The 27,288-nt window shown below is 38.8% G+C and overlaps 3 protein-coding genes and 1 pseudogene across 3 annotated transcripts; all 4 read left to right on the top strand.

The window, feature by feature from the left end:
- The first annotated feature begins 118 nt into the window (after nucleotides 1–118).
- On the top strand, nucleotides 119–4,137 carry LOC131800121 (vesicular glutamate transporter 3-like). Its single transcript, XM_059117801.2, has 8 exons — nucleotides 119–280; nucleotides 951–984; nucleotides 1,286–1,485; nucleotides 1,943–2,030; nucleotides 2,415–2,510; nucleotides 2,793–2,854; nucleotides 3,189–3,318; nucleotides 3,752–4,137. The coding sequence occupies exons 1-8, from the start codon at nucleotides 119–121 to the stop codon at nucleotides 4,006–4,008; spliced, it is 1,029 nt and encodes a 342-aa protein (XP_058973784.1). The 3' UTR covers nucleotides 4,009–4,137.
- Nucleotides 4,138–5,023: 886 nt separating this feature from the next.
- Nucleotides 5,024–7,815, top strand: LOC131800213 (microfibril-associated glycoprotein 4-like; annotated as a pseudogene).
- Nucleotides 7,816–8,882: 1,067 nt separating this feature from the next.
- On the top strand, nucleotides 8,883–12,382 carry LOC131770921 (ryncolin-2-like). The gene is made up of 4 exons (XM_066162031.1): nucleotides 8,883–9,174; nucleotides 10,922–11,012; nucleotides 11,243–11,669; nucleotides 12,163–12,382. The coding sequence occupies exons 1-4, from the start codon at nucleotides 8,884–8,886 to the stop codon at nucleotides 12,380–12,382; spliced, it is 1,029 nt and encodes a 342-aa protein (XP_066018128.1). The 5' UTR covers nucleotide 8,883.
- A 994-nt stretch (nucleotides 12,383–13,376) lies between these two features.
- LOC131800123 (sialin) lies at nucleotides 13,377–27,077 on the top strand. The gene is made up of 20 exons (XM_066162160.1): nucleotides 13,377–13,441; nucleotides 14,141–14,174; nucleotides 14,906–15,105; nucleotides 16,172–16,259; nucleotides 16,346–16,441; nucleotides 16,965–17,089; nucleotides 17,694–17,849; nucleotides 18,189–18,318; nucleotides 18,920–19,158; nucleotides 19,689–19,845; nucleotides 21,283–21,446; nucleotides 22,116–22,149; nucleotides 22,451–22,650; nucleotides 23,099–23,186; nucleotides 23,570–23,665; nucleotides 23,990–24,114; nucleotides 24,635–24,790; nucleotides 25,375–25,504; nucleotides 26,086–26,324; nucleotides 26,715–27,077. Exons 1-20 carry the CDS (start codon nucleotides 13,394–13,396, stop codon nucleotides 26,871–26,873), a joined length of 2,664 nt encoding a protein of 887 aa, XP_066018257.1. The 5' UTR covers nucleotides 13,377–13,393; the 3' UTR covers nucleotides 26,874–27,077.
- Nucleotides 27,078–27,288: the final 211 nt, after the last annotated feature.

Below are 27,288 nucleotides of genomic sequence, written 5' to 3'. Positions count from 1 at the left end.
TTTTAGTTCTGTGAGGACTATCTTCGGGCATAATTTAAATCAAGTGCACCATATTGTAAGTATTGTCAGATACGCTGTAAATATTTTTACAAGGGTTTAGTGGCCTTAATTTAAAAGAATGGCACCTTGTTCGAATGGGATTCCGAATAGGTACGTCCTTTCCGTCTTGGTGTTTTGGGGTTTCTTTACAATGTACGCGTTGCGAACCAATCTGAATGTGGCCATCGGAGCAATGGTCAAAAAACACACAGTTGTCGTCGATGGAGTCGAGACAGAAAAGGTAGATAACGCTACTCTTACTTGAATCCCTTGATTCAAAATTTTATTACGCTACATAATTAGAGAAAGACAACTCGCAGACTGATCATGGAATAGAAACCGACAAGAAGGTAAAGGTCTGTGGTCCGTGGTTTCGCGACTCAAGGGATTTTTTCAAGTAGAGAAGGCCAGGGTCTTGAGTTTTCCGAATAAATTTAACACCCGCCGTGACCGACTTTACACGTGCGAGTGGCATTTTTAAAAATGATAAATTCAAGTTTTCATATCACCGAAATCAAATAACCACATAGTAACGAAGACTGCTGCTTGTAAAAGAGGGAAGAATCTTCGCCTGTTAAATAAAGTAAGCTTTCAGAGCGTGCACTCAGATTGCGTGGTATTAAAAAATCAACTAAATTCTCTAACATGTAAGGAAGTATCAATGACACTGTAAAAAGCAATGCCAACAAAATTTTGTTGTTCCTCTTGCATCAAATTGACACCACCGACTTTGATACTGACTTTATGACCGCAAGGATCGCGAAATATATTTCCAAGATCGTGGTCACGGCAAAAATCCTTGCCAATCCGGTCGCCCATAGCAAGGTTGGAATAAACAAGTGATAAACGCATTTAAACTTTACCCAACTTGTTTCGTCGTCAAGTTCTTTTTCTGGCTTTTTTTTTCCCAGGAGGCAGAATTTAAGTGGAGCTCAAAATTGCAAGGCAAGATTAATTTGAAATTGTCGTTGTTCTGTGTTGACGTATGGTATATATATAGAGAATAATACATGGCTGCGCGTAGATATGGAATTTCTTATAGTGTGTTCAACTCGAGTTCAACACAAGAAATTCCATCCTACAAGCAGCCATGTAATATTTTGCATATGACATGGAAGCAACAAGCCTATAAGGAAAATCCTTGTAAAACTCCGCAGTTTACATGATAAAGTTCTTTAACGATTCTTGTTACACTCAACCTCACTTCCTTTACGGATAATAATAAGTTGTGTCACTATACTCACAGGGGTGGTACTGGGTTCGTTTTATTACGGCTACGTTGCGTTACAAATCCCCGGAGGCTGGCTTGCCTTAAAACTCGGAGGAACACGCCTGTTCGGTTCAGCGGTGCTGACGGCTTCGGTCTTAACATTATTAACCCCGTTAGCTTCCAGAGCAAGTGTGGTGCTTCTTATTGTTGTACGAGTTTGTGAAGGATTGGTTCTGGTTAGTATTAGTTTTAATTACCGAATTCATAAACGAAATAACGCACGATGGAAAAGTAACAATCCTAGATGCAATTCTGATTTTATCAATAAGCAAGTGGGTTATGTGTTAGTTTTATTTGAGTGGTCCTGTTGAAGTGACCGTTCAATACAGTTAACTAAAAGACACAACGCTAACAGGCCGTTGGGACTCGGTCAAAGATGACCGCGACCGCTCAAGAGGTGACCGCTTTTTGAAGGTGAAAATTGCAGTAACTAAGGGGAAAAACTTAGGACTTTGACAACTGACCACATAGTACATGGTGACCGCTAAATACAATGCGCCCTAAGGCTCGACTCTACAAAGACTATAACCTCCCACGTTACCTCAGACTTCCTTTTTTTTTCATCTCTAATCTGCCTCTCTAGCCACAAATGAGCTTTTACCTGGTTTCTGACACATATTTGCCAACTATTAGGGAGTATTGTTTCCTTGTAACCACGCTATCTGGAGCAAATGGGCACCAAGCATGGAGAGAACTACTTTAGCCACTATAGCAGTCACAGGTACTTTTCAAACCCGTTCATTTATCATTGATTTGTTTTATGGATCGTTGAAAATTGGTCTAAAAAAAATTGTTTTCTTGGATGGAATTATACCGAAGAGACAAGAATTAACCACTGGCGTAGCACATTGATGAAGGATGCAAAAGATCGGCATGGATTTCAAATGATAATCTTGAGAAATCTACTCCTAAATTTTTACGAGAAGCACAGGTCGCAACGAACTTCCTTCTGCTGGTCTCCCACTCAATTTTTGGCAAGTTGGTAAAGAAATAAAGATATTTCAAATCGTTTCCTCCAGCTTGGTTTTTTTCTTCTTTTAATGGTTTTCCCATGGTTGGAACAAAATGTTTTCAAAAATGCAAAACTTGACATTTCTGATTAAAGGTTGCACTGTTGGCAGTATAGTAACAATGCCGATTTCTGGGTTGTTAACAAGATACGATCTTGATGGTGGATGGCCAGCTGTGTTCTATGCATTTGGTAAGAAAAATGTTTAAGATATACAAATAATCCTTAGATTTCTTTGCTTAATCAGGCAAATAAAAAAAGATGAACCAATTCTCTAAGGCCTCAAACCGGATTCAACAGTCAAAGGAAGAAGATAGATTGACATCTATGAAAGTTGGGGTAGGCAGTGGCGGTTTTGTTCGTAAATTTCTTAGGAAGTAGTGTTTGATTTTGCCTCACTGTTAGTTTTGCCTAAAGTGGTGTCGCGGGAGGTCTTAACCAGAATAGTTTAATTCCGCTGAATTCGTTTACAAGGCAAACGGAAGTCATTATTCGGAGTCGTGCACAAGAAGACTGACGTTCTGATTGAAAACAAAGTAAAAGTACAAGGCGCGTAGATTGCTTGAAAAAGGAAGAATTGGTATTTTTAAGGAAACATTCTCAGTGCAAACGACGACTTACGATTCTATCTTAACTAGAAATGACTTTCATGAGATATAGATATCCCAACTGACAAAGCTCAGACTGTCCCTCATCATCCTCCTACTTTCTTTTTTTGCCATTTCTACCTTTTTTTACATTTCAAAGCAAATTAGAGAATAGCAACAACTTTTCTTTCAGCCTGGCCCGACCGAAATTAGTTTACTTTTGTAATGTACACATAATCTTTTGTACGATTTACTTTTACTCGGCTCATTTTCTTCGTCTCAGATGGGATTTGCGGCTGCCGCTCCGTTTGTTTTCAAATCTTTAACTTGTCCCTTGGCAGGAGTCACCGCTGACCTTCACAGGCGGAATATTCTTTCTACCAAGACGGTGAGACGCGTGTTCTACACAACAGGTATAGCACAATTTTTAAAAGTGGGAAATGGTAAAGCATAATCCCAGTACTATCAGGCGAAATGCTCGCGAAATGGTCCTGAAGTAAGAAACCGTTATAGCAGACCTGAAACGTCTTTTGAGTTACATGGCGGATGGCATTAACATTAGGTCTTCGTTATAGTGTAAATGGTTTTCATTATCCTGCGTCCTGTACGTACGCCTTTACTCCTTTTGTCAGAAGTTGATCACCTTGATGAACTCTATGCAAATAAAATTGCTTTCTCGTAAATATGAGATTCAAACCAACACATACATTTTTTCTTGACGTGGAATGCCACAGGAATAGCCAATAAAACGAAAACAGTCTTTAATTAACCAAGACATCTAACTGACGATCCTCCGCTTGCCAAGTATACCGGGTACTTTGTATATGATCGCATTTTGTTTTGCAGGTGCAGTTACCGGTGGACTATTTATTCTAATAGCGGGCTATTTCAAGAATCCTGATGCTGTGATAGGTTGCATGTGCGTTAGCGGAACTGCCCTCGGATTGGTTTATGCGGGCTTCCAAGTAAACATGTTAGATATAGCGCCGAGAAACGCGTCTATCGTCATGGGCATCGTGAACGCGGCCAGTAACACCGCTGGCTTTCTCAGTCCCATGTTGGTTGGGTTCATAACGCATCACAAGGTTCGATCCACTAAATAGCTTTGCTCGGCTGATAGTATCACTCTGTTGTGTGTCTTTTCCATGTGTGTCATGGTACTCCTCCCTCCCGTGTACTAGAGGTTTATTTACGAGTTCTCAACCAGCGCATTCTTCGCGCCGTTAAAGAGATGAACGGGGATATCACAAGTTAACGAAGTGTATTCTTTTTATGTAATTGATTAATTGGTAACAACTGTCTACTCTGCCTGGAATACGATGAATTTAAAAATTATGATGATTACAAAAAATATGATGAGAAAGGTCTATTTAAGATCCCCTCTAGGGGCTTCTTCGCGTCGTTTAAGAGATGAATAGTGATATCACAACTTGAGGGAGTGTATTTCCTTTTATGCCATAGATAATCTATAATAACTTTCCATTCTACCTGGTTGTGATGATTATAATAATAATGATTGTGAAGGTTTATTTTCAAGACCCCACCCAGTGCATTCCTCGCACCGTTAAAGAGATCAATAAGGATCTCACAAGTTAAGAGAGGGGGTTTCTATCATGTAGTTGATAATTCATAACAACCGTCCACTCTATCTGGGGTATTATGGTTATTATGATAATGATTATAAAGGTTTGCTTACAAGTTCTCAACAAGCTCATTCTTTGCGCCGTTTAAGAGATATATAAGGATATCACAAGTTATGGGAGTGTATTCTTTTACGTTTTAATTGATAACAACTGTCCGCTCTGCCTGGGGTATGATGATTACAAAAATTCTGATGAAAAAGGTTTATTTACAAGATCCCCTCTAGGGGCTTTTGCGTCGTTAAAGAGATGAATAAGGATATCACAATTTAAGGGAGTGTATTTCCTTTTATGTCATTGATAATTTTAAAACAACTGTCCACTCTACCTGGCGTATGATGATTATAATAATAATGATGATAAATGTTTATTTACAACACTTCCCGAGGGCATTCTTCGCTTATTTAGAGCATAAAAGAAATTGTTGCAAGCTATTTCTTCACTTTAAGAATGTATTTTCACCTGCTAACCTAGCTAGGTCGCCGCTCGAAGTCAAAGAAATTTCCACATTAGTTCAGACAAAGCTTTCCATGGGGAATGAACATGAATCTGTGGATATTTAATCTCGTCTGTTCAGCTGTGTACGGCATAAACCGAATTTCAGAGCCAGATTTGAAAGCTGTTAGCTTTGCCGAAAAGATAGCAGGACAAAAGCTGAACGGAAGCCTGATAAAAGAAATAGATGTGGATTCGGAAAGTTCCTGTCAGCTTTAGTGTGTGGATGAAGAGCGATGTCAGTCTTACAACTTTGGAACCCAAAAGAGCGACTCAGGGAAATTCAAATGTCAGCTAAGCGACTCTGATCGATTTGTTGGATTTGCTAACTTTACCGAGGTTGAAAATTTCATTTACAGAGGAATAAAGGTATGCTAAATCTGTCTTTGTGCATCAAAAATTAATTAATTGCACCTCAATGTTTGAATCTTTATGTTCATAATCGTAGCTGTAGCTCTATTTCAGCGCCTTGCATGATTCTTTCTGAAGCTGTGCTCCACTTAACATGGCTGGGAATTAGCGCGGCATTTCGATTGATCGATTGCGTTCGGGTGCAAGGAAGCGACAGCAGGTAGTTGCTGGTTAAGACAGGAGCGAGGTTGTTTCACATCATGGGGGTGAACTTGCAACGGTAGAAGTTGAGCGAACTTGAAATGGCGCGAAACCTCTATAAATTACATGGCACCCTCGGGCACAGGACTTACAGAATTGTTTAACACAATGAAAAACGTTCAAATGTCGTACAATTTCTTAAGTGTCATAACTTTCATTCTTGGAATATTCAAAATAGAAAACCGTTCATGCACTGAGTCTCTATCTTCCTGCATATAAAATCGACGAAAGAACTTAAAATTAAAAAAAGACAAAACGTTTTTATCAATGTTTGAAAAAACATACGTTTCTCTATTTTCCTTCCCTAATGTTAGAGCATCTGCGAAGGTGACCCGTGCAAAGAAAACGAATTATGTGTCGCAAGCTACACATCAAAAACTCACTTGTGTAAGTGTATCAGAGGTAAGTGGAGACCCGGTAGATTTTTGTAGTTTGAAAGAAGCCCATGTCCTAATTAATCAAGGGATACGTTGTCATATGTTACCTCGATACAGGACAGCAATGTTCTGAATGTTACTTTACGTAATCAATGAGGTGCTCAGTTAACACAGTAGGAAGTTTTTCAAATACTAATAGCTATGGGGCTTGGGAAAAATACCACACAACTCGCAAAATATTGCGCGTATTATATTGCGCGTATACTATCGACTAAAGTGTATTCATAACAGACGGTAACTTGACTACTTGCTGTTTACATTTAAAGATTGCCCCAAGAGCTGTCTTGACTATTATCAAAATGGTTCCAAAACTGACGGTGTGTACCGGGTTTACGCTGATGAAGAAGAACCCTTTCAAGTGCTGTGTGACATGACAACTGATGGCGGAGGCTGGACCACCTTTCAAAGGCGCATGGATGGCTCTGTAGACTTTTATGTCGCCTGGGAATCGTACAAAAAAGGCTTTGGAAATCTGAAGGGCGAGTTTTGGCTCGGAAACGATTATCTTCACCGTCTGACTGCATCTGCTAACATGGTGTTTCGAATCGATATGGAGGATTACGAAGGTCATCGAAGATTTGCCGAGTACACGACTTTCTCCGTGGCCGACGAAAGCGATAATTATCGGGTGACAATCGATGGATACCGAGGCACCGCAGGTGACTCATTAGCTTCAACTCAGCCCATCAGGTATGTGGCTGGCAATTCGTTTACCGATGTTAGAAGAATGAAAATTGACATTGAGAAATTTATCAGTGGAGCGCTGCTGCTCAAGAATGCGTGACTTACCGTTCACTTGACGAAGTTGAAGATCCTTAAACTTAACTTTATAAACTTCTCCTTTGCCTCATGTTTTAGGAACAACTTCATGTATATTATTGACCATGACTGCCCTTTTTAAATTGGTCATTGACATTGACATTGCTCCTTGCAGCATGATTTACTTTTTGTGCACTGCTTTGTACACAGATTTCCATGTTTTTCTTCTTCACTTTCCTTCTCATGCCTTCAGCAACATTGCTACCCACCCAGCTTCTTGTCATTTTTTCACGAAGTTGTTGTTGTTTTTCTTTTTTTCAATTTAGAAATATGAACTTTACAACCAGAGACAGAGACAATGACGCTAGTGACGTTGGAAACTGTGCAGAGTATTTTAGAGGTGGCTGGTGGTATAATAGCTGCCACAGGGCAAATCCAAATGGCTTGTACCAAGGCGGAAGTCACGCACAAGGAGTTAATTGGATCTCATTTCGAGGACTAGATTATTCGCTTAAGCGCACTGAGATCAAACTTCGACCAGCATGATTTTTTAATTGTAGAAATTGCGTCTTTAAGCTCTCAGCCACATATGTATGTAACTGTATCTTTCACGAATTAGAGACATCTATCAAGCCTACAGTGATTCTCTGTTAGCTTTTGATGATTGTTATATTTCCTTTAGCGGGGTGGCATCAACCGAGACGGAGTTTTATCGCGTTTAATTATAAGGATGCTGCAAGTTTTATTTACTGCAGTGCAGTAGGACAAACGCAAACAAATAGATTAGTAATTTTAAACTGGATCATTTCAGCTGCCGACTTGTCTCTCCTGAGCCAACTTATAAAGTTTGTGATCGATTCTTGGTAGCAATGTATGGAAATGAGTTGAATGTTCATAGAGTCCACCTGGGTGCTATAAAAGTTGTTCCTCGACGAAGTCATCAGTTGGTATCGCATAATTTGTTTTTCTCGAGCCCTTGTTTTAACAAAATAAAATTATTAAATACAAAAAAAGGCGAAATATACCACACAATATGGAGAAATTCCTGAAATGAGTTCACTAATCCTTTTCCAATCTTACTACTGCCTTCATTTAACAGAATTGCGCTAATTCGGCTTGCTTTTGCTAAGGTGATACAGCTATCTTTTTTTTTTGTCGTCCGAGCAAGCACTAGAGGTCATAATTGTGACTGGAGGTGTCCTCCGAAACAAGTTCTGGTCTAATAGAGGTTTAGATCTGACTACTGGCTAGAAGTACTGTGCAAGCTTTACAGCGTGGCTGGTCACGCAAACTCTGAAAAAGTAGTAGCCCTCCTGTTGCTAACTACGAGTTTTTCTGGAAATCCCGTTGGTGCGCTACGAGTTAACAAGTAAGTAAAAAAGAAAAAAAAAAAAAAAGAAACAGAGAAATTGCAGAGGGTATGTCCAGTAAGGCCTGATGTCTGTGTAGTGTTCTCCTAATTCTGATAAAAGTCACGCTCTCGTGTGTAACATCCTGTTTACCTGAAGTTAAGGATTCACCATGGCTGATGACGACTACGAGAGACTAGTGCCACTCTACTCCCGGCCAAAACTCGTAGTCGTAGTCAGATCTAAGGTGCTCTAGCATCCGAGAGGCAACGGTTCGATTCCCGTCGTAACCTTATCATTTTAGGCTTCTCTGCTATTGCTAAAATTGCAGCTCACCAGTAAGGTCATTTCCTGCTGTAATCCTAATGCCGTTGTGTGATTCGATGCCAAGACAATAACCAAATTAACAATTGTGTGGCTGCAAATGACGATTATATTTTGAAGGACGTAAAACATGCATATATATATTGGGAAGTTAATGGTTAAATGTTGTGAAAAAATCAGCAGTGGCACCTCTTTGTTTCACCTCGAAGGTTGTTATTAATTATGAATCGGGATAGCTTTAATTGGTTTAATTCGATTAGTTTAGATCCACCTCATTGTTAATTCAGCGAGTGCGATATCAGTCGAAGTAAGCATAGGAAAAAAGAAACATGTATCTACGGGCCCTACTGATGTTTTCACTTATGGGCCTTGCAGAAGCTTCAAATCGTTTTTCGGAGCCAGATTTTAAATCTGCTAATTTCGCAAAGGCGATAAACGATCAAAAACTCAACGGGAGTGTCCTCAGAGACTTTGAAGTAGCATCTGAAATATCTTGTCAGTTTGAATGTGTCTCTGAAGATCGATGTTTGTCATACAACTTCCTTCCCATCCACGATAAGGAGACAAGTAGATGTCAGCTAAGTGGCTCGGACCGATTTGTGAGTCGGGTGAATTTTACAAAAGAGGATGGAGCATTATATCGAGGAATACAGGTAACAAAACTGATGAACTCGAATGTCCTCGGTTCGTTAAAGTGTCTTTTCTTTTCGTCTGAATTTATTTCAAACAGGATGCTGCGATTTTCATTACAGTCAGGCTGGTTGTTTCAAGAATTTAATAAGAATGCATTCTTTGTAAACTAGGATCGTTCTATTTCGTGAATAAATGAATAGGAGCTCTTAGATGATGCAGCGATTTTGGTACTGATTACCTTGCATGGTGAGTGAGTAATTACTGGGTTTTGAGGACACATGCTGGGCTTGGAAAGCTTGAGAAGTTGAAATGATTACAACACGATAAAGCGCTTGAAACTCTGGACTTTTGATATATTTTATGTATCTAAGGGGTTTTATCAACCTTTTTAAACAACTATCTATTATTATTTTCATATTAAACAAGTTGTTTCACGTCTCAGTTGAGTCACTGAATAATAAAGAATACAATATCTTCCTAGAGTTATTGGTGCTGAGAAGCACCTGTTATGAAGAAGGCAGAAGTTCTCACCAGAGAAGAAACGAGAACTCCTTACTAAGGCATCCGTTCGTGAAATTAATCTACCTTAAGATGAATCATTATCTAATATAAATTTCCTTTAAAGAGTTAAGGCTGAACAAATGTTGTTAGAAATAACACAGAAGAAGCCAACATAGGAATAAATCTTGAAATAAAGCGGGATGATTTCGTTTTAGGACTATTCAAAACAAAAACTATTTATGTTCTGAGTTTCTTTCTTTTAAAATTTAATACATGACCGACAAGAAGTTTTCAGCTATTATGGAGATTCTCAATGTTTGCTCAATGTCGACACGTACGCCAGCGTATTGTTTTTCCAGAAAATGTTTATGTTTTCGCTTTTCTAGGTCACTAAAATCCATCAAAAGGGCGATGAGAAAGGTTCAGACTATCGTTTTCTTTAGTAAATATCATCAAAATGATTTTCTTTATGGAGCTAAGATTCCACGAAGGGAGGCGCTCGCCGGTGATAATTTGGCTTTGCCTTTGATTTTCATTTTGTGAAAAATTTGTCCTGCCGATCATTTAAAAGCCAAAAAAATTGGGGTTGCTGAGGCAGTTTCCTCGCTCTTTGCAATTTTGTGTTTTCTTCCTCTATCTCAAATTTGGTCTTATGAATTTTTTTTTTATCAAAAGGTGTTAGAAGGGCACAAATATGTTTAACGGTCCAGCAAATCTTGGGAAATTTCATCAAGAGACGCGATCAATCTTGCTCGAAAGATCTCTATGTTCTTTGTCGAAAAACAGTATGTAGTGGAATAGAACTTCGTTCAATCGGAATAGAACGCGATCAATCTTGTTCGAAAGATCTCTATGTTCTTTGTCGAAAAACAGTACGTAGTGGAATAGAACTTCGTATCTGAGCATGCGTAAACTTTCAACTCTGTCACGATCTGTCGCTTCTTGACAATCTCTCCCACGGTGTTTTCTTTTCGGTTGACCCCTTTTTCAGGCGTAGAAGGCCTGTAAATATTACGGGTGCAGTTTCAGGAAAGCCAAGATTACATTACATAAAAACTGTTAAACTACTTTTAACACACCTTTTCAAATAACAATCCCGCGATAGTATCAAACCGCCATACTTGTGGACACTTTTTAAGCTCGCGCTATGTTTGCACCCAGATCTCGCGCGGTCAAAAAACCCTATGGAGCCTCCTTAAATGAAAAAATCCGTCATCATCCTTTTGATATCTCTTTTTATAAAGATTTTCTTTATTTATTTTTTAGAGCACCTGCGAGGAAGATGATCTTTGCAAGGAGAATGAAACTTGTGTTGCTAACTACAAATCAAACACTCATGTTTGCAAGTGTATTAGAGGTAAGTGGAGATCCGCTCGGAGAAAGACAAAAACCATTCTAGGAGAGGGATATACTGAAAATGCCGAGGACAGATGAGACGGGGAGATTAGCACCAGATGAGGCAAGGTTACGAAAGATCAAGTGTGTAACTTCCATTACAAAAACATTTAGAGAGAGAGAGAGTGAGGGAAAGAGAATATATAATTTTTGTTATTGTCAAAGCATTTTACTTTCGCGTTTAATTTCTAGATTGCCCCAAGAACTGTCTAGACTATTATCAAAATGGTTCCAAAACTGACGATGTGTACTGGGTTTACCCTGATAAAGAAGAACCCTTTCAAGTGCTGTGTGACATGACAACTGATGGTGGAGGATGGACCACCTTTCAAAGGCGCATGGATGGCTCCGTAGACTTTTATGTCGACTGGAAATCATACAAAAAAGGCTTTGGAAATCTGGAGGGCGAGTTTTGGCTCGGAAACGATTATCTTCACCGTCTGACTGCATCTGCCAGCATGGTGTTTCGAATTGATATGGAGGATTATGAAGGCGACCGAAGATTTGCAAAGTATACGACTTTCGCTGTGGCCGGCGAAAGCGATAATTATCGGGTGACAATCGATGGATACCGAGGTACCGGAGGCGATGCATTGCTATCTCTCAATAAGCCTATCAGGTATTGGTTCATAGCAGCTTTCTGTACTTTGCTCTGAGAATCACCAGTAATATAAGGGTAAGTTTTGAAAAGCTCCTGTCCAAGAATTTGGAAGTACGTTTAGAATTGCCGGATCCCTGCACTTAAGCTGATCAACTTTTTTCTACAAATGACAAATCTAAGTTGAAATATCACATTCCGGATGCATCATCGCCGATCAGATATTTCAACTTCCAGTTTATTGCAAACCAGGATTGCTCCTTTCAACATGATGACATCAAATTCATGTTGATACTATTAACTTAAAAAAAAAAAAAAGCGTACTAGATTACAATTCTATGTCCTCAAACTTTCCTGATGGGGAACTGTTTTATGTGCACTGCTGACAATTAGTGCTCCTTACATATATCCCACCACACAGTGCCATCTGCACTTTACTGACTATGATATGCTGTTAGAAGCATTGCTTCCTCGCTTTTTCTCAGTTTCTTACGGAATGCCTTTGATATCCTAGAAACATGAGGTTTACAACGAAAGACAAAGATAACGACGTTAAAAGCAGTGGAAACTGTGCGTTAAACTATAAGGGTGGCTGGTGGTATAATAGCTGCCATAACGCCAATCCAAATGGTTTGTATAAAGGCGGAGGTAACGCACAAGGTATTACGTGGGGGTCATTTCGAGGACAAGGATATTCTTTAAAGCACACCGAGATCAAAATTCGACCAGCATGATTTCATTTGTGGTAGCTGCATCCTTAAGCCAACAGTAAACTGTAGCTTCTAATGAAGAATTAAAGATATCTGTTTTGCGTAGAGTTACAATTCTTAATTTAATTTGTGATGATTGCAATATACAAGTTCCGTTAACGCGACATATTGTTGGCAGATGGCGCGTTTAGCTGTTGTCTTTCAACGCTCTTAGTGGTGATAAACTTTCTTAAATTTTGTTTGTGAAATAGTTTTATTGATTTATCTACGTATGTAGAGCACTTTTTCTGTCTTTGAATTTATGTCACTCCCTCAGTAAGAGAAAGGCACTTTTAATTCGTATTATGAAAACGTTACTTATTTTGTCAGATGAGACTTTCCTAGATATTGATGATGAGCTTAGTTTTAATTAAACGTTTAAATGTCTCAGAGATTGTTTAATTGAGCGAGTTATTTCGTCACTGAGGCTGGCTTGCAAACGCACTTAAAATAAACATCCGCGGAGCCCTGCAAAATATCTCCCGTCAACTCGATGAAAAGAGACCTGCTACGATTAGCTCGTGTTTCATCTTTTCTCTGGTACCTTACACATACCTCAATTGAAAACCTGTCATCTTTCTTTTCTTTACTGCATCTTTCAATAAATAATTACCTCAAACTATAATTTTAAGTGTCTGCTACATTTCAAAAAGAACTTAGATAACTATATAAAAATAACTATGGAGAACGATGTTCTGGACCACGAGACATTTGCTTAAACCCTGAACTCCCTTTGGAGATAGTGCTAGGTTGAATTATGGCCAACAGATCTATAAAGACGCGTAAATCTTAACTCTGTTACAAATCAAGAGAGGAGGGCTCCTCCTACTTTTTTTAAATATTTGCGTCCCTGTTTATCGAAGATTGATAATGCTTTTCTAACGTAAAATGGCTGTCAACGCTCTCCCTAAGCGTTACGTTTTGTCTGGAATGATTTTTGTTGGATTCTTTGTTATGTCCGGGCTGAGAGTAAATTTGAATGTCGCTATTGGTGCGATGGTCAATAATCACACGGCTGTGGTGGATGGAGAAATAATCTGCAGGGTAAGTGAAGGTAGCACCTCAGAGAAAACTTGTTCATGTAACACTTCAATCAACTTGTGCTAGATAAAAATCCTCATACAAACACCAAGAGAAGCTCATAATATAAAAAAAACTCGGGGTCAATTTTTTTAATGTATATCGTTGGTAACGATAGTGAAACGTAGTTAAGCTTAACACTTAGTTAATTATCTTACCACTTTTCGATCCACTTCATTTTTCAATTCACTATTGCTAGCGATCACCGCTTGCAGCCGACCATGACTTATTTTAGCGCTATTGGTTTGTTTCTATTCTATGATTCCATTCTTCCGTAAGCGACCACTTCACGTGGGCCGACCTCAGTACAGGTGCCCTTCGTGTAACCGGACGTTTTAAAAGCCACAAATGTTGGTCGATATACCGTGTGTTTGCCATTCAGTTTGAAAGTGACTTACCAAGAGACACTCTTTTTGCAAGATTTTTTACTTTCAAGATTGCGATGCAATCGTGTAGTTATTCTTTTGGATAAAAACGTGTTTTCCATGACATCGCTATCGGGTTTAACATTGTATTTCTAAAGATATCAAATTCCTAAATGTTTATTTTCCTCCAAACAAAAGAAATTATATAAATAACACCTAATCGGTAATAATGTTTTATCAACGAACTACCTTTATGTGATAAAATTGTTACTTCAGAATTGTCTTAACTGTTCTACAGGAAGCGGAATTCAAATGGGAACCTGGACTGAAAGGTAAAAAAAAATAAATGAATCAATTAAAATTGATGACGTTAACATTTATAACTAGGCAGTACATAGGCAAGAAGCTTATCTTACAACCACGAAGATCCGTAAAGAGTTCCTATGCTGCACTGCTAAAAATAAATCGTGGCGTCAAGATCCTATGGTAGGAAATATTCACATGACAGGCGTCTGACAAGGAAACTACTCACAGTTTAGTGTACATTCGATGGCTATGGTAATGATATTTGTTATGGGATATACCTGTAACAATAAATACCTGGAAATTTCCAGAATGCTGAGACATGCTGACTTGCATAACATGGAACCATATGAAACATTATATTAGGTCACGTAATCATAATGTAATAATACTAAAATAGTTGTGTTGTAAGCCTCCAGAATGTTTGAGAATACTTTGTAGAATTATTTCGTAACTCTTGTCGGGAGTGACCGACTGTTTGGAAAGCTATACCGAGGGAAAGCTACTGTGAAATTGTTCCTCTCAAGGAGCATTGAAGGAAACTGTTATTGTTTTGGTTAGTGGTGAGCTGAGATATACCTTGTAGTGGGCTTAAGTAAGTGTATTGAGGATTAATACTGTACTGACCATAGGATTTGCTCCTTATTAAGAATATTATTACAAGTTGTGTAATAAAGCAGTTGAGTCCGTGGGATTGTTATGTTCTTTCTGTCGGTTAGATTATGACGCAACACAAGATAACTTCATTTTCTTCCCTTAGGTGTAATTTTAGGATCATTTTATTACGGTTACATGGTGTTCCAAATCCCAGGGGGATGGTTAGCATTACGAGTGGGTGGAGGTCGTCTGTTTGGAGCTGCTGTCATGATCGCCTCATTGTTTACTTTGTTAACTCCCATGGCAACGCGCTGGAACCCAGTTGCATTGATTGTATTAAGAATATTAGAGGGCCTCGTGTTGGTGAGTTAAAATAATAATGATGATGACACTGATAACGATTGAAGTAAAAAAAAGTGAAATTAGTACTAGTATTTTAAATGATGCAGTTGAAAAAAATCATATCTTAGGAAATTGTCTTAAGCTTCGATATTAAAGTAGTTAGCGACTTACAATAACATATTTCATCAGGGATAAAGTCTCATAAAACTGGGGCAATACATACGATTATATTTAGGATTAATACTTAATTTCTTTACCAGGCATTTGTCGGAGGGAGGTAATGTGGGGAAAATAGAATTTTGACTTACAGAGGAACTTGAGCCCTTTATTACACTCATTTTGAAATCACTGGTGGTCCCTGTAATCTGATTGGCTCTAATTGATACGATTTATTCACAAATTGCACCATTTTTTGCTTTAAATCGCATCTTTTTTCCAGCCAGTGAGGTGGCTACACTAAAAACAAAACAACCAATCAGATTTCAAGGCTTGTTTAAAGTAACCGATCAAATTGCAGGAAAATGAAAGCCAAAGAGTGTCATGCGGCAAATTTTGCAACTTTTGTTTCAAAAACTCTTATTTATTCCCCCCAAAAAATGGATGAATTTAATTTCAGACCGGCTCAGTGATACATCAATGAAATATTTGAACTTACCAGGTCCTGTATTTGGGTGATCTCAAAATGGATGTAATAAAGTGGTAATTGAACCTCGTGTCGTGCAATTTTGGTCTGAAATCATACTTGTGATTATAAATCGAACTCGCGCTGGGCGCTCGTTTGATTTTCAAATCACGCGTATGATTCCAGCCCAAACTGCACTCCACTCAGTTCAATTACCATTATGTATCATTAACATATTTAAACGCTTAAAACAAAATGTCAGAATTTATCCTCTTGGTAAGTAGTTTTGCAACCAGTGTAACTTTATACGTACAAGTGCGATTTTACAAAAAAAATGTTCTTGTGTAAGGACCACGCCCAACGTTCTCACCATTACCGGTTAGTCTTTGCAAAAGTAATGGCAATTCCTTGGGACATGACTGCAATGAATAAAGGAACTAATTTGTTTACTTCCATGAATGTCAGGGTGTTCTATTTCCTTGTAATCACGCTATGTGGAGTCGATGGGCGCCTTCAGCTGAGAGAACAACTTTAGTGACGGTTTCCATAACAGGTTTGCCCTATAATTATATCTGGTGATTTTCCTTCAACAAAATCTACCCATGCACTCACGCACTTGGACTTTGCTTATCATTTCAGGGGGAAGCATTGGATACCTCCTTACTATGCCTATTACAGGTTTGCTCACCAAATATGGTTTTGATGGGGGCTGGGCCTCCGTATTTTATTGCTTTGGTGAGTATCTGAGCTCAATACAGTATTGTGAAATTTTATCGTTTGGAAGTAATGCGTCAAAGACATATAACGTACGAGTTTTATATGTCACTGACTTCCTTTTCCATTTGAGTTATCGATGATTTAAAAATTATTTCGATTTTGTTTACGTCTTTATCTGAACATTGCAATGTAGCTGCTGCTGCTTTTCTTCTTTTGCAATAAACTGCTGTATCTATGCTTAAGACTTGTTTCGATTCTATGAGTTTTTAATAGTTTCTACTCGTGGGTCGACAACGATTTTCGTCATGAAAGTTTGATAAGCTCAAACTGAAGGGCTCGTTAGACCTAAGCTAATCTTTCCTCCCTGTCACTCACACGTGCCTGTAATATCCTGAGGTATCCACCCTCTCCTCCCTCCATTCCACTAAAGGGCCTCTTGCCTTAGAAGAGGTGGCTAAACCAGTCAGTCAGTCAGTCAGTCACACGAGAATACTTAAATAGAAGTCGTACCGAAAATGATTTTATGGATTTTTTTTATTAGGTGTGTTTGGTATAGTGTGGTATTTCGTTTGGCTGATGGTTGTCTACGAGTCTCCTGCACTTCACCCGACCATATCAGATGACGAGAAGAGTTTAATACAAGAAACAGCCCTGGACTTGTCTAAGGTATGTCTCGTACATGACCTTTAGTGTACTTCTAAATGGGCAATGTTCCATGCAGTGTTTGTGGTATTCTTGGTTTGCATGTATGATCCAGTTCCATGCCATATGATGTTTAGCATGTAGAGCTAATTTATACTAAAGGGATAGCCTATTCTTTAAATGCTTAAGCGAGAACTGGATTATTGGAAATGAGAAAAAAATTAAAAACATGGGAATTCGACTAAGATTCAGATAAGGAAATTTGCCTCGAAACTTAGGTTATTTAATCTCCTCACCTCAATTCCACTCGCTCCCGCTCTCCTCCCCTACCCTCTCCTCTCCTACCCTCTCCATCCCTTCTCCTCCCTCGCGTCTCGACTTCCTCTTTTTGTTCAAGACCTGACCTAAGTGGTCTGGAAAAATAAAATAAATTGTGACTGAATATCCGCGTTTTTCTTAAGTTAGAGACAGTCTTCATGCGTTGATTTTATCTTTTCTACGCATTCTTCTTCAACTTTATTCTGAGTTTCCTTGTCCATTCTATAACGTTACATACATCTTTCCTTTTTTTTATGATTATTTTTATTTGACTTAATCCCAACATATAGTACTGTCTTTCTTTCCTCAGGTAGAGAATATTGTAATTCCTTGGAAATCTATCTTACTATCACCACCTGTTTGGGGAATAATTGCGGCCAATTTTGCATTGGATTGGGCGTTTTATATTTTGCTTATATCGATGCCAACTTTTCTACTAGACGTCATGAAAACATCTATCACCAGTGTGAGTTTATAGCACCATGTTAAGAATAGGCCAATTCTAACAGCAGAGCTTTTGTTGGCACATTCACGTACCTGCATTCATTATAAGACCCGCCCAGGCCAGAGTCCGGCTCGGTGAGATGCGAGATGGAAAAAACGCAAGGAGAAAGTAAAAAAAACGAGGCCAGTATTATCTATATGCTCAGTCAACAAAGTATGACCTCTAGCAAACTATTTTCTTATTCGGCACTCATACTCTATCGAGAAGTAAATAATGGTCCTTGCTAAACTTCTAAACTGGGCTGCTTTCAACTAAAACTAACATTCAGTGTTATTCTTCTTTTCTTATCTTTATTTTCAGATGGGATTTATGGCTGCTTCACCTTTTCTCGTCAAAGGTGTTTGTTCTCCATTGTCTGGCTTAGCAGCAGATGTGCTGAGGAAAAGCACGGTATCTACAAAGAACGTCAGAAGAGTTTTTTACGCTGCTGGTACGAAAAAAAAAACCGACTCACCAGTCCATATTTTCTATACCTCTAAGTTGGCTAAAGGTTTCTTTGTGACTTGTCTGTGGTAATTGTCAACGATTTTCAGTGAAATGACTGAACTAACTCAACTCGTTTTAACTTCAAGATCCGAAAACGTATGTACTCAATTTTCGTGGTAGATATCCTCATCATAGGGTTGGCTCCAAGTACTAGAAAAAAGAAGTGAATCCTATATTTTAATTGGCCTCTCGGTCGGGATCGCCCTCTTTCATCTTGCTGGTTTCATTCTACAAGTTATTAGGCAATTTTTCTACATAACAAGAAAAACGAAAAAACGTGTTCTGGCTGTTTTAGCTAACACAGGGTTACAAACCCCTTTTTCTTCAGAGTGAAAAAAAGGAGATCAGCGATTTGGTGGATTTTTCTCTAATATCTGTTACTCGCTTAAGATGACTGGATATAGGTTTCATCCTCGTATTGGTCAATAAAAGCGCAACTTCCAGTCTCCACTACCTCGAGCTTTTTGTGAATTTTGTCTACATCTTAACCGATAATCTATTTCACCTTCCTTCTTGATAATAATGTCTTCCTTTTTCTTCTCCAGGCGCCATAGCGAGTGGGTTTTTGGTACTCATAGCTGGTTACTCTTTAAATGTCACGGTGGTTGTTATTTGCATGAGTCTGGCTGGATTGACTACGTCACTGGCATTCCCGGCATACACTGTGAACATGCTAGACATTGCTCCACGTTACTCGAGTATCATCATGGGCGTTTGTAACACTGTTGGAACAACAGCTGGGTTTGTCAGTCCAACCATAGTGGGATTCATTGCCCAAGATAAGGTTGGTATGGAGTGCATTTCGATTGATTGCAGTTAAACCAAAGCCAAGTAATTACAACAGCCAATCACAGCAAAAGAAAATGTCATAAAGAGCCAATCAGAATTCAGAGTAAAAGCATAAAGCCAATTCATTCTACCTAAGAGCAATCAGCCATTAATTTATCTAGTAATGCGATTTATAAACATGTAGATACCATGTTTTAATCTGAGGCGAGCAGGGAAACTCAAAAATCGAAATCTGCCGGTGAAAGATTATTTTTCTTTTTTGATGACATTCAGGAACAGAGCAACTCTTAAGCACTGTAAAGTAAGGCAGAATAGACTAACACTATGCAATACTTTTCAAGACCCGAGCCCTGAGTAGCCTCACGTTCATGCACTCGACTCGGGCCTCCCGCATAGTCTGCCATATTTGCATTCGGTCTATATGAAATCATAAAAGCTCCTAATGTAAATGCTGTACTCTAAGCTTTCAAAAAGAAATGTTTGAACACATAGCAAAATGCATAAATTCCTTTCCTTTTTTCATAGACTGCTGAAGAGTGGCAAAGGGTCTTTTTGTTAACATTTGTAATTTTACTTGGAGGGACTTTCCTATTTTGCGTTTTGATGTCCGGAGAACGACAGGATTGGGACCAAACTAGGAATAAACCAACAGACGAAAACATTGAATCTGAAAGTGCTACTGGTAGCTAGAACAATCCTAGACATAGGTTCTTTGCGTACCTTCGTATACAATATACTTAGGAGATTTAGGGGTCAATCATTATTCATCCGCTGGCAGGGAAACGGGGGGGGGGGGGAGGTGAAGGGGTTGGAGGATTTGGTTGTTGTTTCACAATACCGTATACCTGATCTTGCCACAGGACTTTATAATCATCTTACGACCCCCCCTCCCCCTCATTGTGGTAAATCGACCGTCAATGTCCTATAGTAGGTAATTTAGTGTTAACAACTGAGTTGAAAACGTAAATTAGCCACCGTAGAGGGTAAAAAAAGCTGACGTTTCGAGCGTTAGCCCTTCGTCAATCGCTCTGACGAAGGGCTAACGCTCAAAACGCTCAAAACGCTCAACTCAGTTGTTAACACTAAATTACCTGCTATACTCTCCTACCGACGCAGCATCACAGTTCTTTAGAATCTTACCCCTTTATTCAATGTCCTATAGAACTTCGCTTATTCTTTGCTAGCGACGAATGATTCCGCCTCCGTTTCCTATGAAAACCATGCGATTCTCCACCCCAAAAACCTCTGTCCCTCTCATCCCAGGTGATAAATAACGAGTGGTTCTTCAGCAATTTTCTGAGTTGGTTAATCCAGCCAATCCGTGGTGAGGAAACCAGTTTGTACGTAATTTATTAAAGTTCTCTTTTGTTGTACAAAGTGCATACAAGTCCTAAATTTTCGGGGAAGTTAAAAGGCACTAATTCAAATGGAAGGAATAGCCACAGGTCTTAAGGCATAAAATAGAGTTGAGATGCAAAATGAATGTGTTCTGCAGAAGTGTGTAGAACTTTCCCGCGAGGGAACCTCTTAGTTAACATTTGTCAAGGTTTATATTTGAACTTTTTCTCTAATTAAACTCTCCGTTTGTTATTTGTTTTGTTTTGTTTTTTTATCATTGTATATTCTCTATCAAATCTGAGGTGTCGCATTTTAAGATGTTCCGACGGGCGCCACCTGTAATCCACCATGTTACAACTTCAAGCAAACTACTTAAAAATGGCTAAATGCTTTTTATGTTATACAGTTTAAAATACATCTATACTACCATACTCTCTTATAAATAAAATGAAAAATGATCAATGGAGCACCTATGAAAAATGATACGTCTTTTCATACAGTATTTGGCATTGTATTGTTACTTAATGTTTTTAACTGTGTGGTTATGATTAATTAATGAAATTCAAATTTCCTCTGCTTAGTAGCGCGAATTGATCGGCGTATCTATGTATCTTGTTTCATGCGGACAGCGTAGTAATTCTATGCATCTCCCTGTCAGAGATTGCACTCTGCTGGAAAAAACTTTTATTTCTATGAAGACTATCGTCGGGTATAATTTCAATCAAGTGCACCATATTGTAAGTATTGTCAGATACAAGGATTTAGTGGCCTTAATTTAAAGGAATGGCACCTTGTTCGAATGGGATTCCGAAGAGGTACGTCCTTTCCGTCTTGGTGTTTTGGGGTTTCTTTACAATGTACGCGTTGCGAACCAATCTGAATGTGGCCATCGGAGCAATGGTCAAAAACCACACAGTTGTCATCGATGGAGTCGAGACAGAAAAGGTAGATAACGCTACTCTTACTTGAATCCCTTGATTCAAAATTTTATTACGCTACATAATTAGAGAAAGACAACTCGCAGACTGATCATCGAATAGAAACCGACAAGAAGGTAAAGGTCTGTGGTCCGTGGTTTCGCGACTCAAGGTACTTTTTCAAGTAGAGAAGGCCAAGGTCTTGAGTTTTCCGAATAAATTTAACACCCACCGTGACCGACTTTACACGTGCGGGTGGCATTTTTAAAAATGATAAATTCAAGTTTTCATATCACCGAAATCAAATAACCACATAGTAACGAAGACTGCTGCTTGTAAAAGAGGGAAGAATCTTCGCCTTTTAAATAAAGTAAGCTTTCAGAGCGTGCACTCAGATTGCGTGGTATTAAATAATCAACTTAATTCTCTAACATGTAAGGAAGTATCAATGACACTGTAAAAAGCAATGCCAACACAATTTTGTTGTTCCTCTTGCATCAAATTGACACCACCGACTTTGATACTGACTTTACGACCGCAAGGATAGCGAAATATATTTCCAAGATCGTGGTCACGGCAAAAATCCTTGCCAATCCGGTCGCCCATAGCAAGGCTGGAATAAACAAGTGATAAACGCATTTAAACTTTACCCAACTTGTTTCGTCGTCAAGTTCTTTTTCTGGCTTTTTTTTCTCAGGGGGCAGAATTTAAGTGGAGCTCAAAATTACAAGGCAAGATGAATTTGAAATTGTCGTTGTTCTGTGTTGACGTATGGTATATACATAGAGAATAATACATGGCTGCGCGTAGATATGGAATTTCTTATAGTGTGTTCAACTCGAGTTCAACACAAGAAATTCCATCCTACAAGCAGCCATGTAATATTTTGCATATGACATGGAAGCAACAAGCCTATAAGGAAAATCCTTGTAAAACTCCGCAGTTTACATGATAAAGTTCTTTAACGATTCTTGTTACACTCAACCTCACTTCCTTTACGGAAAATAATAAGTTGTGTCACTATACTCACAGGGGTGGTACTGGGTTCGTTTTATTACGGCTACGTTGCGTTACAAATCCCCGGAGGCTGGCTTGCCTTAAAACTCGGAGGAACGCGCCTGTTTGGTTCAGCGGTGCTGATGGCTTCGGTCTTAACATTATTAACCCCGTTAGCTTCCAGAGCAAGTGTGGTGCTTCTTATTGTTGTACGAGTTTGTGAAGGATTGGTTCTGGTTAGTATTAGTTTTAATTACCTAATTCATATACGAAATAACGCACGATGGAAAAGTAACAATCCTAGATGCAATTCTGATTTTATCAATAAGCAAGTGGGTTATGTGTTAGTTTTATTTGAGTGGTCCTGTTGAAGTGACCGTTCAATACAGTTAACTAACGCTAACAGGCCGTTGGGACTCGGTCAAAGATGACCGCGACCGCTCAAGAGGTGACCGCTCTTTGAAGGTGAAAATTGCAGTAACTAAGGGGAAAAACTTAGGACTTTGACAACTGACCACATAGTACATGGTGACCGCTAAATACAGTGCGCCCTAAGGCTCGACTCTACAAAGACTATAACCTCCCACGTTACCTCAGACTTCCCTTTTTTTTCATCTCTAATCTGCCTCTCTAGCTACAAATGAGCTTTTACCTGGTTTCTGACACATATTTGCCAACTATTAGGGAGTATTGTTTCCTTGTAACCACGCTATCTGGAGCAAATGGGCACCAAGCATGGAGAGAACTACTTTAGCCACTATAGCAGTCACAGGTACTTTTCAAACCCGTTCATTTATCATTGATTTGTTTTATGGATCGTTGAAAATTGGTCCAAAAAAATTGTTTGCTTGGATGGAGTTATACCGAAGAGACAAGAATTAACCACTGGCGTAGCACATTGATGAAAGATGCAAAAGATCGGCATGGATTTCAAATGACAATCTTGAGAAATCTACTCCTAAATTTTTACGAGAAGCACAGGTCGCAACGAACTTCCTTCTGCTGGTCTCCCACTCAATTTTTGGCAAGTTGGTAAAGAAATAAAGATATTTCAAATCGTTTCCTCCAGCTTGGTTTTTTTCTTCTTTTAATGGTTTTCCCATGGTTGGAACAAAATGTTTTCAAAAATGCAAAACTTGACATTTCTGATTGAAGGTTGCACTGTTGGCAGTATAGTAACAATGCCGATTTCTGGGTTGTTAACAAGATATGATCTTGATGGTGGATGGCCAGCTGTGTTCTATGCATTTGGTAAGAAAAATGTTTAAGATATACAAATAATCCTTAGATTGCTTTGCTTAATCAGGCAAATAAAAAAAGATGAACCAATTCTCTAAGGCCTCAAACCGGATTCAACAGTCAAAGGAAGAAGATAGATTGACATCTAAGCAAAACCGTGATCATTGTTCAACCTCAACCGAGCACTTGGAGATCAAATCTTTTATTCCCCTTCGCGCCCAAACTTATTTTTATCAATCCAATTTCCAGCATGACAATAGCCAAAAAATAACAAAAAAATTAGGGCCCCCTAAAAAATTGCTTTTGTTAAACACCTAACAACTTCTCTATTCACAGGAATATTTGGCATCATGTGGTATGTGGCTTGGTTTGTTTTGGCGTTCGAATCTCCATCAGTTCACCCTACCATAACATATGACGAACGCTCCTACATTGAGCTTACCGCTGTTAATATGGAAGAGGTTAAAGTCTTTAAGTTCCGTATTGTTTTGAGAGGACTAAAAAATGGATGCTTACAAACAAAAAATAATTTTAACCGACCAAATTCATGAAAAAAAAACCGTCATATTTTTAAAATTGAATCTTTCATAACTGGGAGTAAGAACTTAGTTCAAATAATTATTCCTGTTTTTCGACAAGTGAAAATCCGCGACTGTTAGAAACGAAAAGATCTCATTGACTATATGTCATGAATTCCCTGTAAAAGAATAAACTCGCTTCCTTTGTCGCTCGTAACACTAAAAGATCCAGAAGAGTCTTCGGATAGGATAAAGAAATGAGAAACTAACTTGTAAGTAAGTCAGCCGATTCAAGTTTTACCCCTATTTTTCGGCATAGCGGCTGAATGTGGAAAAATCTTGTGATAATATATGAGTGCCAATACCGATGCTAAGCTATATTTATTAGGAAACAACTTGCTTTAGACTTGAATTTTACGGTATTACAATATTATTATTAACAACACGAGTGTTTCATTCGTAGGTATCTCATGGTACTATACCTTGGAAATCGATTCTGACCTCAGGTCCTGTTTGGGCCATCATCATAGCTGCTTTTGCTTCCGATTGGGGCTTATATGTGTTACTCATTTGTGTTCCTCTTTTTCTGATGGACATCTTGCACTATGAAGTTGCAGCGGTGAGTTATTATTCAGAGAAGAACGTAAATGATTAACGCAAAAATATCTGGATCATGCCTTGCGGCCACGCAGAAAGGGATCTGCAGTAATTGATACGCTTGGAAGTTAGCTGACATCGAAAATTATATAAATGCTTAATTTAGATGTGAAAAAGATATTCATTCATTAAACACGTCCACACTTTACTAACTTTTGATTAACAATAAAAATTGTCTCGATGAAAGTTGGGGTAGCCAGTGGCGGTTTTGTTCGTAAATTTTTTAGGAAGTAGTGTTTGATTTTGCCTCTCTGTTAGTTGTCTAAAGAGCTGTCGCGGGAGGATCTCAACCAGAATAGTGTTCTATCTTAACTAGAAATGATTTCGATGAGATATAGATATCCCAACTGACAAAGCTCAGACTGTCCGTCTTCATCCTCCTATTTTCTTTTTTGCCATTTCTACCTTTTCTATATTTCAAAGCAAATTAGAGAATAGCAACAACTTTTCTTTCAGCCTGGCCCGACCGAAATTAGTTTACTTTTGTAATATACACATAATCTTTTGTACGATTTACTTTTACTCGGCTCATTTTCTTCGTCTCAGATGGGATTTGCAGCTGCCGCTCCGTTTGTTTTCAAATCTTTAACTTGTCCCTTGGCGGGAGTCACCGCTGACCTGCTCAGACGGAATATTCTTTCTACCAAGACGGTGAGACGCGTGTTCTACACAACAGGTATAGCAAGTTCACACTGGTTAATTTTTAGCAGGCGGATGAATGTGATTAAAGAAAAGAGAAAAAAATGTTTGAGCAAAAGGAAAACGCATATAAAAGAAAAAATGCTGGAAAATCTTACTGCAGGTTTTTTCTTTAGTTCTCAGTACTTTGATAATTTTTAAAAGTGGGAAATGGTAAGGTATAATCCCAGTGGTACCAGGCAAAATGCTCGCTAAATGGTCCTAAAGTAAGAAACCGTCATAGCAGACCTGAAACGTCTTTTGAGTTACATGGCGGAGGACATTAACATTAGGTCTTTTCGTGATAGTGTAAATGGTTTTTATTATTCTGCGTCCTGTCCGTATGCCTTTACTTCTTTGGTCAGAAGTTGATCACCTTGATGAACTCTATGCAAATAAAATTGCTTTCTCGTAAATATAAGATTCAAACCAACACATACATTTTTTCTTGACGTGGAATGCCACAGGAATAGCCAATAAAACGAAAACAGTCTTTAATTAACCCAGACATCTAACTGACGATCCTCCGCTTGCCAAGTATATCGCGTACTTTGTATATGATCGCATTTTGTTTTGCAGGTGCAGTTACCGGTGGACTATTTATTCTAATAGCGGGCTATTTCAAGAATCCTGATGCTGTGATAGGTTGCATGTGCGTTAGCGGAGCTGCCCTCGGATTGGTTTATGCGGGCTTCCAAGTAAACATGTTAGATATAGCGCCGAGAAACGCGTCTATCGTCATGGGCATCGTGAACGCGGCCAGTAACACCGCTGGCTTTCTCAGTCCCATGTTGGTTGGGTTCATAACGCATCACAAGGTTCGATCCACTAAATAGCTTTGCTCGGCTGATAGTATCACTCTGTTGTGTGTCTTTTCCATGTGTGTCATGGTACTCCTCCTTCCTGTGTACTGGTCGAAAGTGATATCCATTATACAGCTTTGCTCGGCTAATAGCCTCTTTCTGGCGTATGGCCTGACGCAGTCCCGTGGTACATGGACCCAGCCCCCCCTCCCCCTCCCCTTTTACACTGGAGTGGAGGCTGAGTAACCTGCCACGAGAGTATTTTTGACTTTATCGCCAAAGGAATGGAATGTTTTTTTTTTCTCGGTGGATCCTTAGCTATTTTAACCACTTAACCGAAAAAGCAGTTTTTTTCTATAAGATCTGTACTTAACCTATGCTTCTTTGCCTCCTGTTGCCTTTCAGACTTCTGGAGAATGGCGGACAGTTTTTTGGATAACATTTCTTTTATACGTCATTGGATCTATTGCTTTCATGGCGCTAATGACAGCTGACAGACAAGAATGGGACAAAGTTGAAGGGGCTTCGAGAGAACCCAGTTTAGATGTCGCCACTACACCGTGATAGATCTTTAATTTATTAACATAGTGTAGCTAAATACTACATGTTTAACGTCACAACTTGAATGCACGTATAATCTAATTCCCAGATAGACAAATACTTAGACGTAAAGATGCGCAGACGTGTAATTGTGATTCGACTGAAAATAAATAATTGATACAAATATCTAAGTACAAATATAACGAAAGAGCTGCTTGAAATAGAAACGAACTTCCAATTTGTGGCGTAATTAGGTTCGGTAGTAAAACTCTTAAACAAAAGTTACACTGCGTTCGCAAAAACTAACGAAACGACTGACTTAAAGAAAGATGTTTTTCGTCTTGTCATAAGCATGGGACAAAGAAAAAATTTCCATGTGGAATCGAACCTCAGACCTTCGGATTTCGCGCTTTTTCCTTTGTCCCTCGCTCGTGACAAG

The sequence above is a fragment of the Pocillopora verrucosa genome, chromosome 1, assembly GCF_036669915.1.
Source record: "Pocillopora verrucosa isolate sample1 chromosome 1, ASM3666991v2, whole genome shotgun sequence".
Classification (NCBI taxonomy): domain Eukaryota; kingdom Metazoa; phylum Cnidaria; class Anthozoa; order Scleractinia; family Pocilloporidae; genus Pocillopora; species Pocillopora verrucosa.
Note: the sequence above shows the minus strand (reverse complement) of the source record. Positions and strands in the feature narration are given on the sequence as shown.

Bases quoted from the DNA above. Each gene is read 5' to 3' on its own strand.
- LOC131770921 (XM_066162031.1), top strand. From the start codon at position 8,884: ATGGGCCTTGCAGAAGCTTCAAATCGTTTTTCGGAGCCAGATTTTAAA. The intron at 9,175-10,921 runs GTAACAAAACTG...TTTATTTTTTAG, and splicing joins CATTATATCGAGGAATACAG to AGCACCTGCGAGGAAGATGA. The intron at 11,670-12,162 runs GTATTGGTTCAT...TTGATATCCTAG, and splicing joins TCTCTCAATAAGCCTATCAG to AAACATGAGGTTTACAACGA.
- LOC131800121 (XM_059117801.2), top strand. From the start codon at position 119: ATGGCACCTTGTTCGAATGGGATTCCGAATAGGTACGTCCTTTCCGTC. The intron at 2,031-2,414 runs GTACTTTTCAAA...TTCTGATTAAAG, and splicing joins AGCCACTATAGCAGTCACAG to GTTGCACTGTTGGCAGTATA. The intron at 2,855-3,188 runs GTAAAAGTACAA...TCTTCGTCTCAG, and splicing joins ACGTTCTGATTGAAAACAAA to ATGGGATTTGCGGCTGCCGC.
- LOC131800123 (XM_066162160.1), top strand. From the start codon at position 13,394: ATGGTCAATAATCACACGGCTGTGGTGGATGGAGAAATAATCTGCAGG. The intron at 19,159-19,688 runs GTTGGTATGGAG...CTTTTTTCATAG, and splicing joins GATTCATTGCCCAAGATAAG to ACTGCTGAAGAGTGGCAAAG. The intron at 22,651-23,098 runs GTTAGTATTAGT...GCCAACTATTAG, and splicing joins TTTGTGAAGGATTGGTTCTG to GGAGTATTGTTTCCTTGTAA.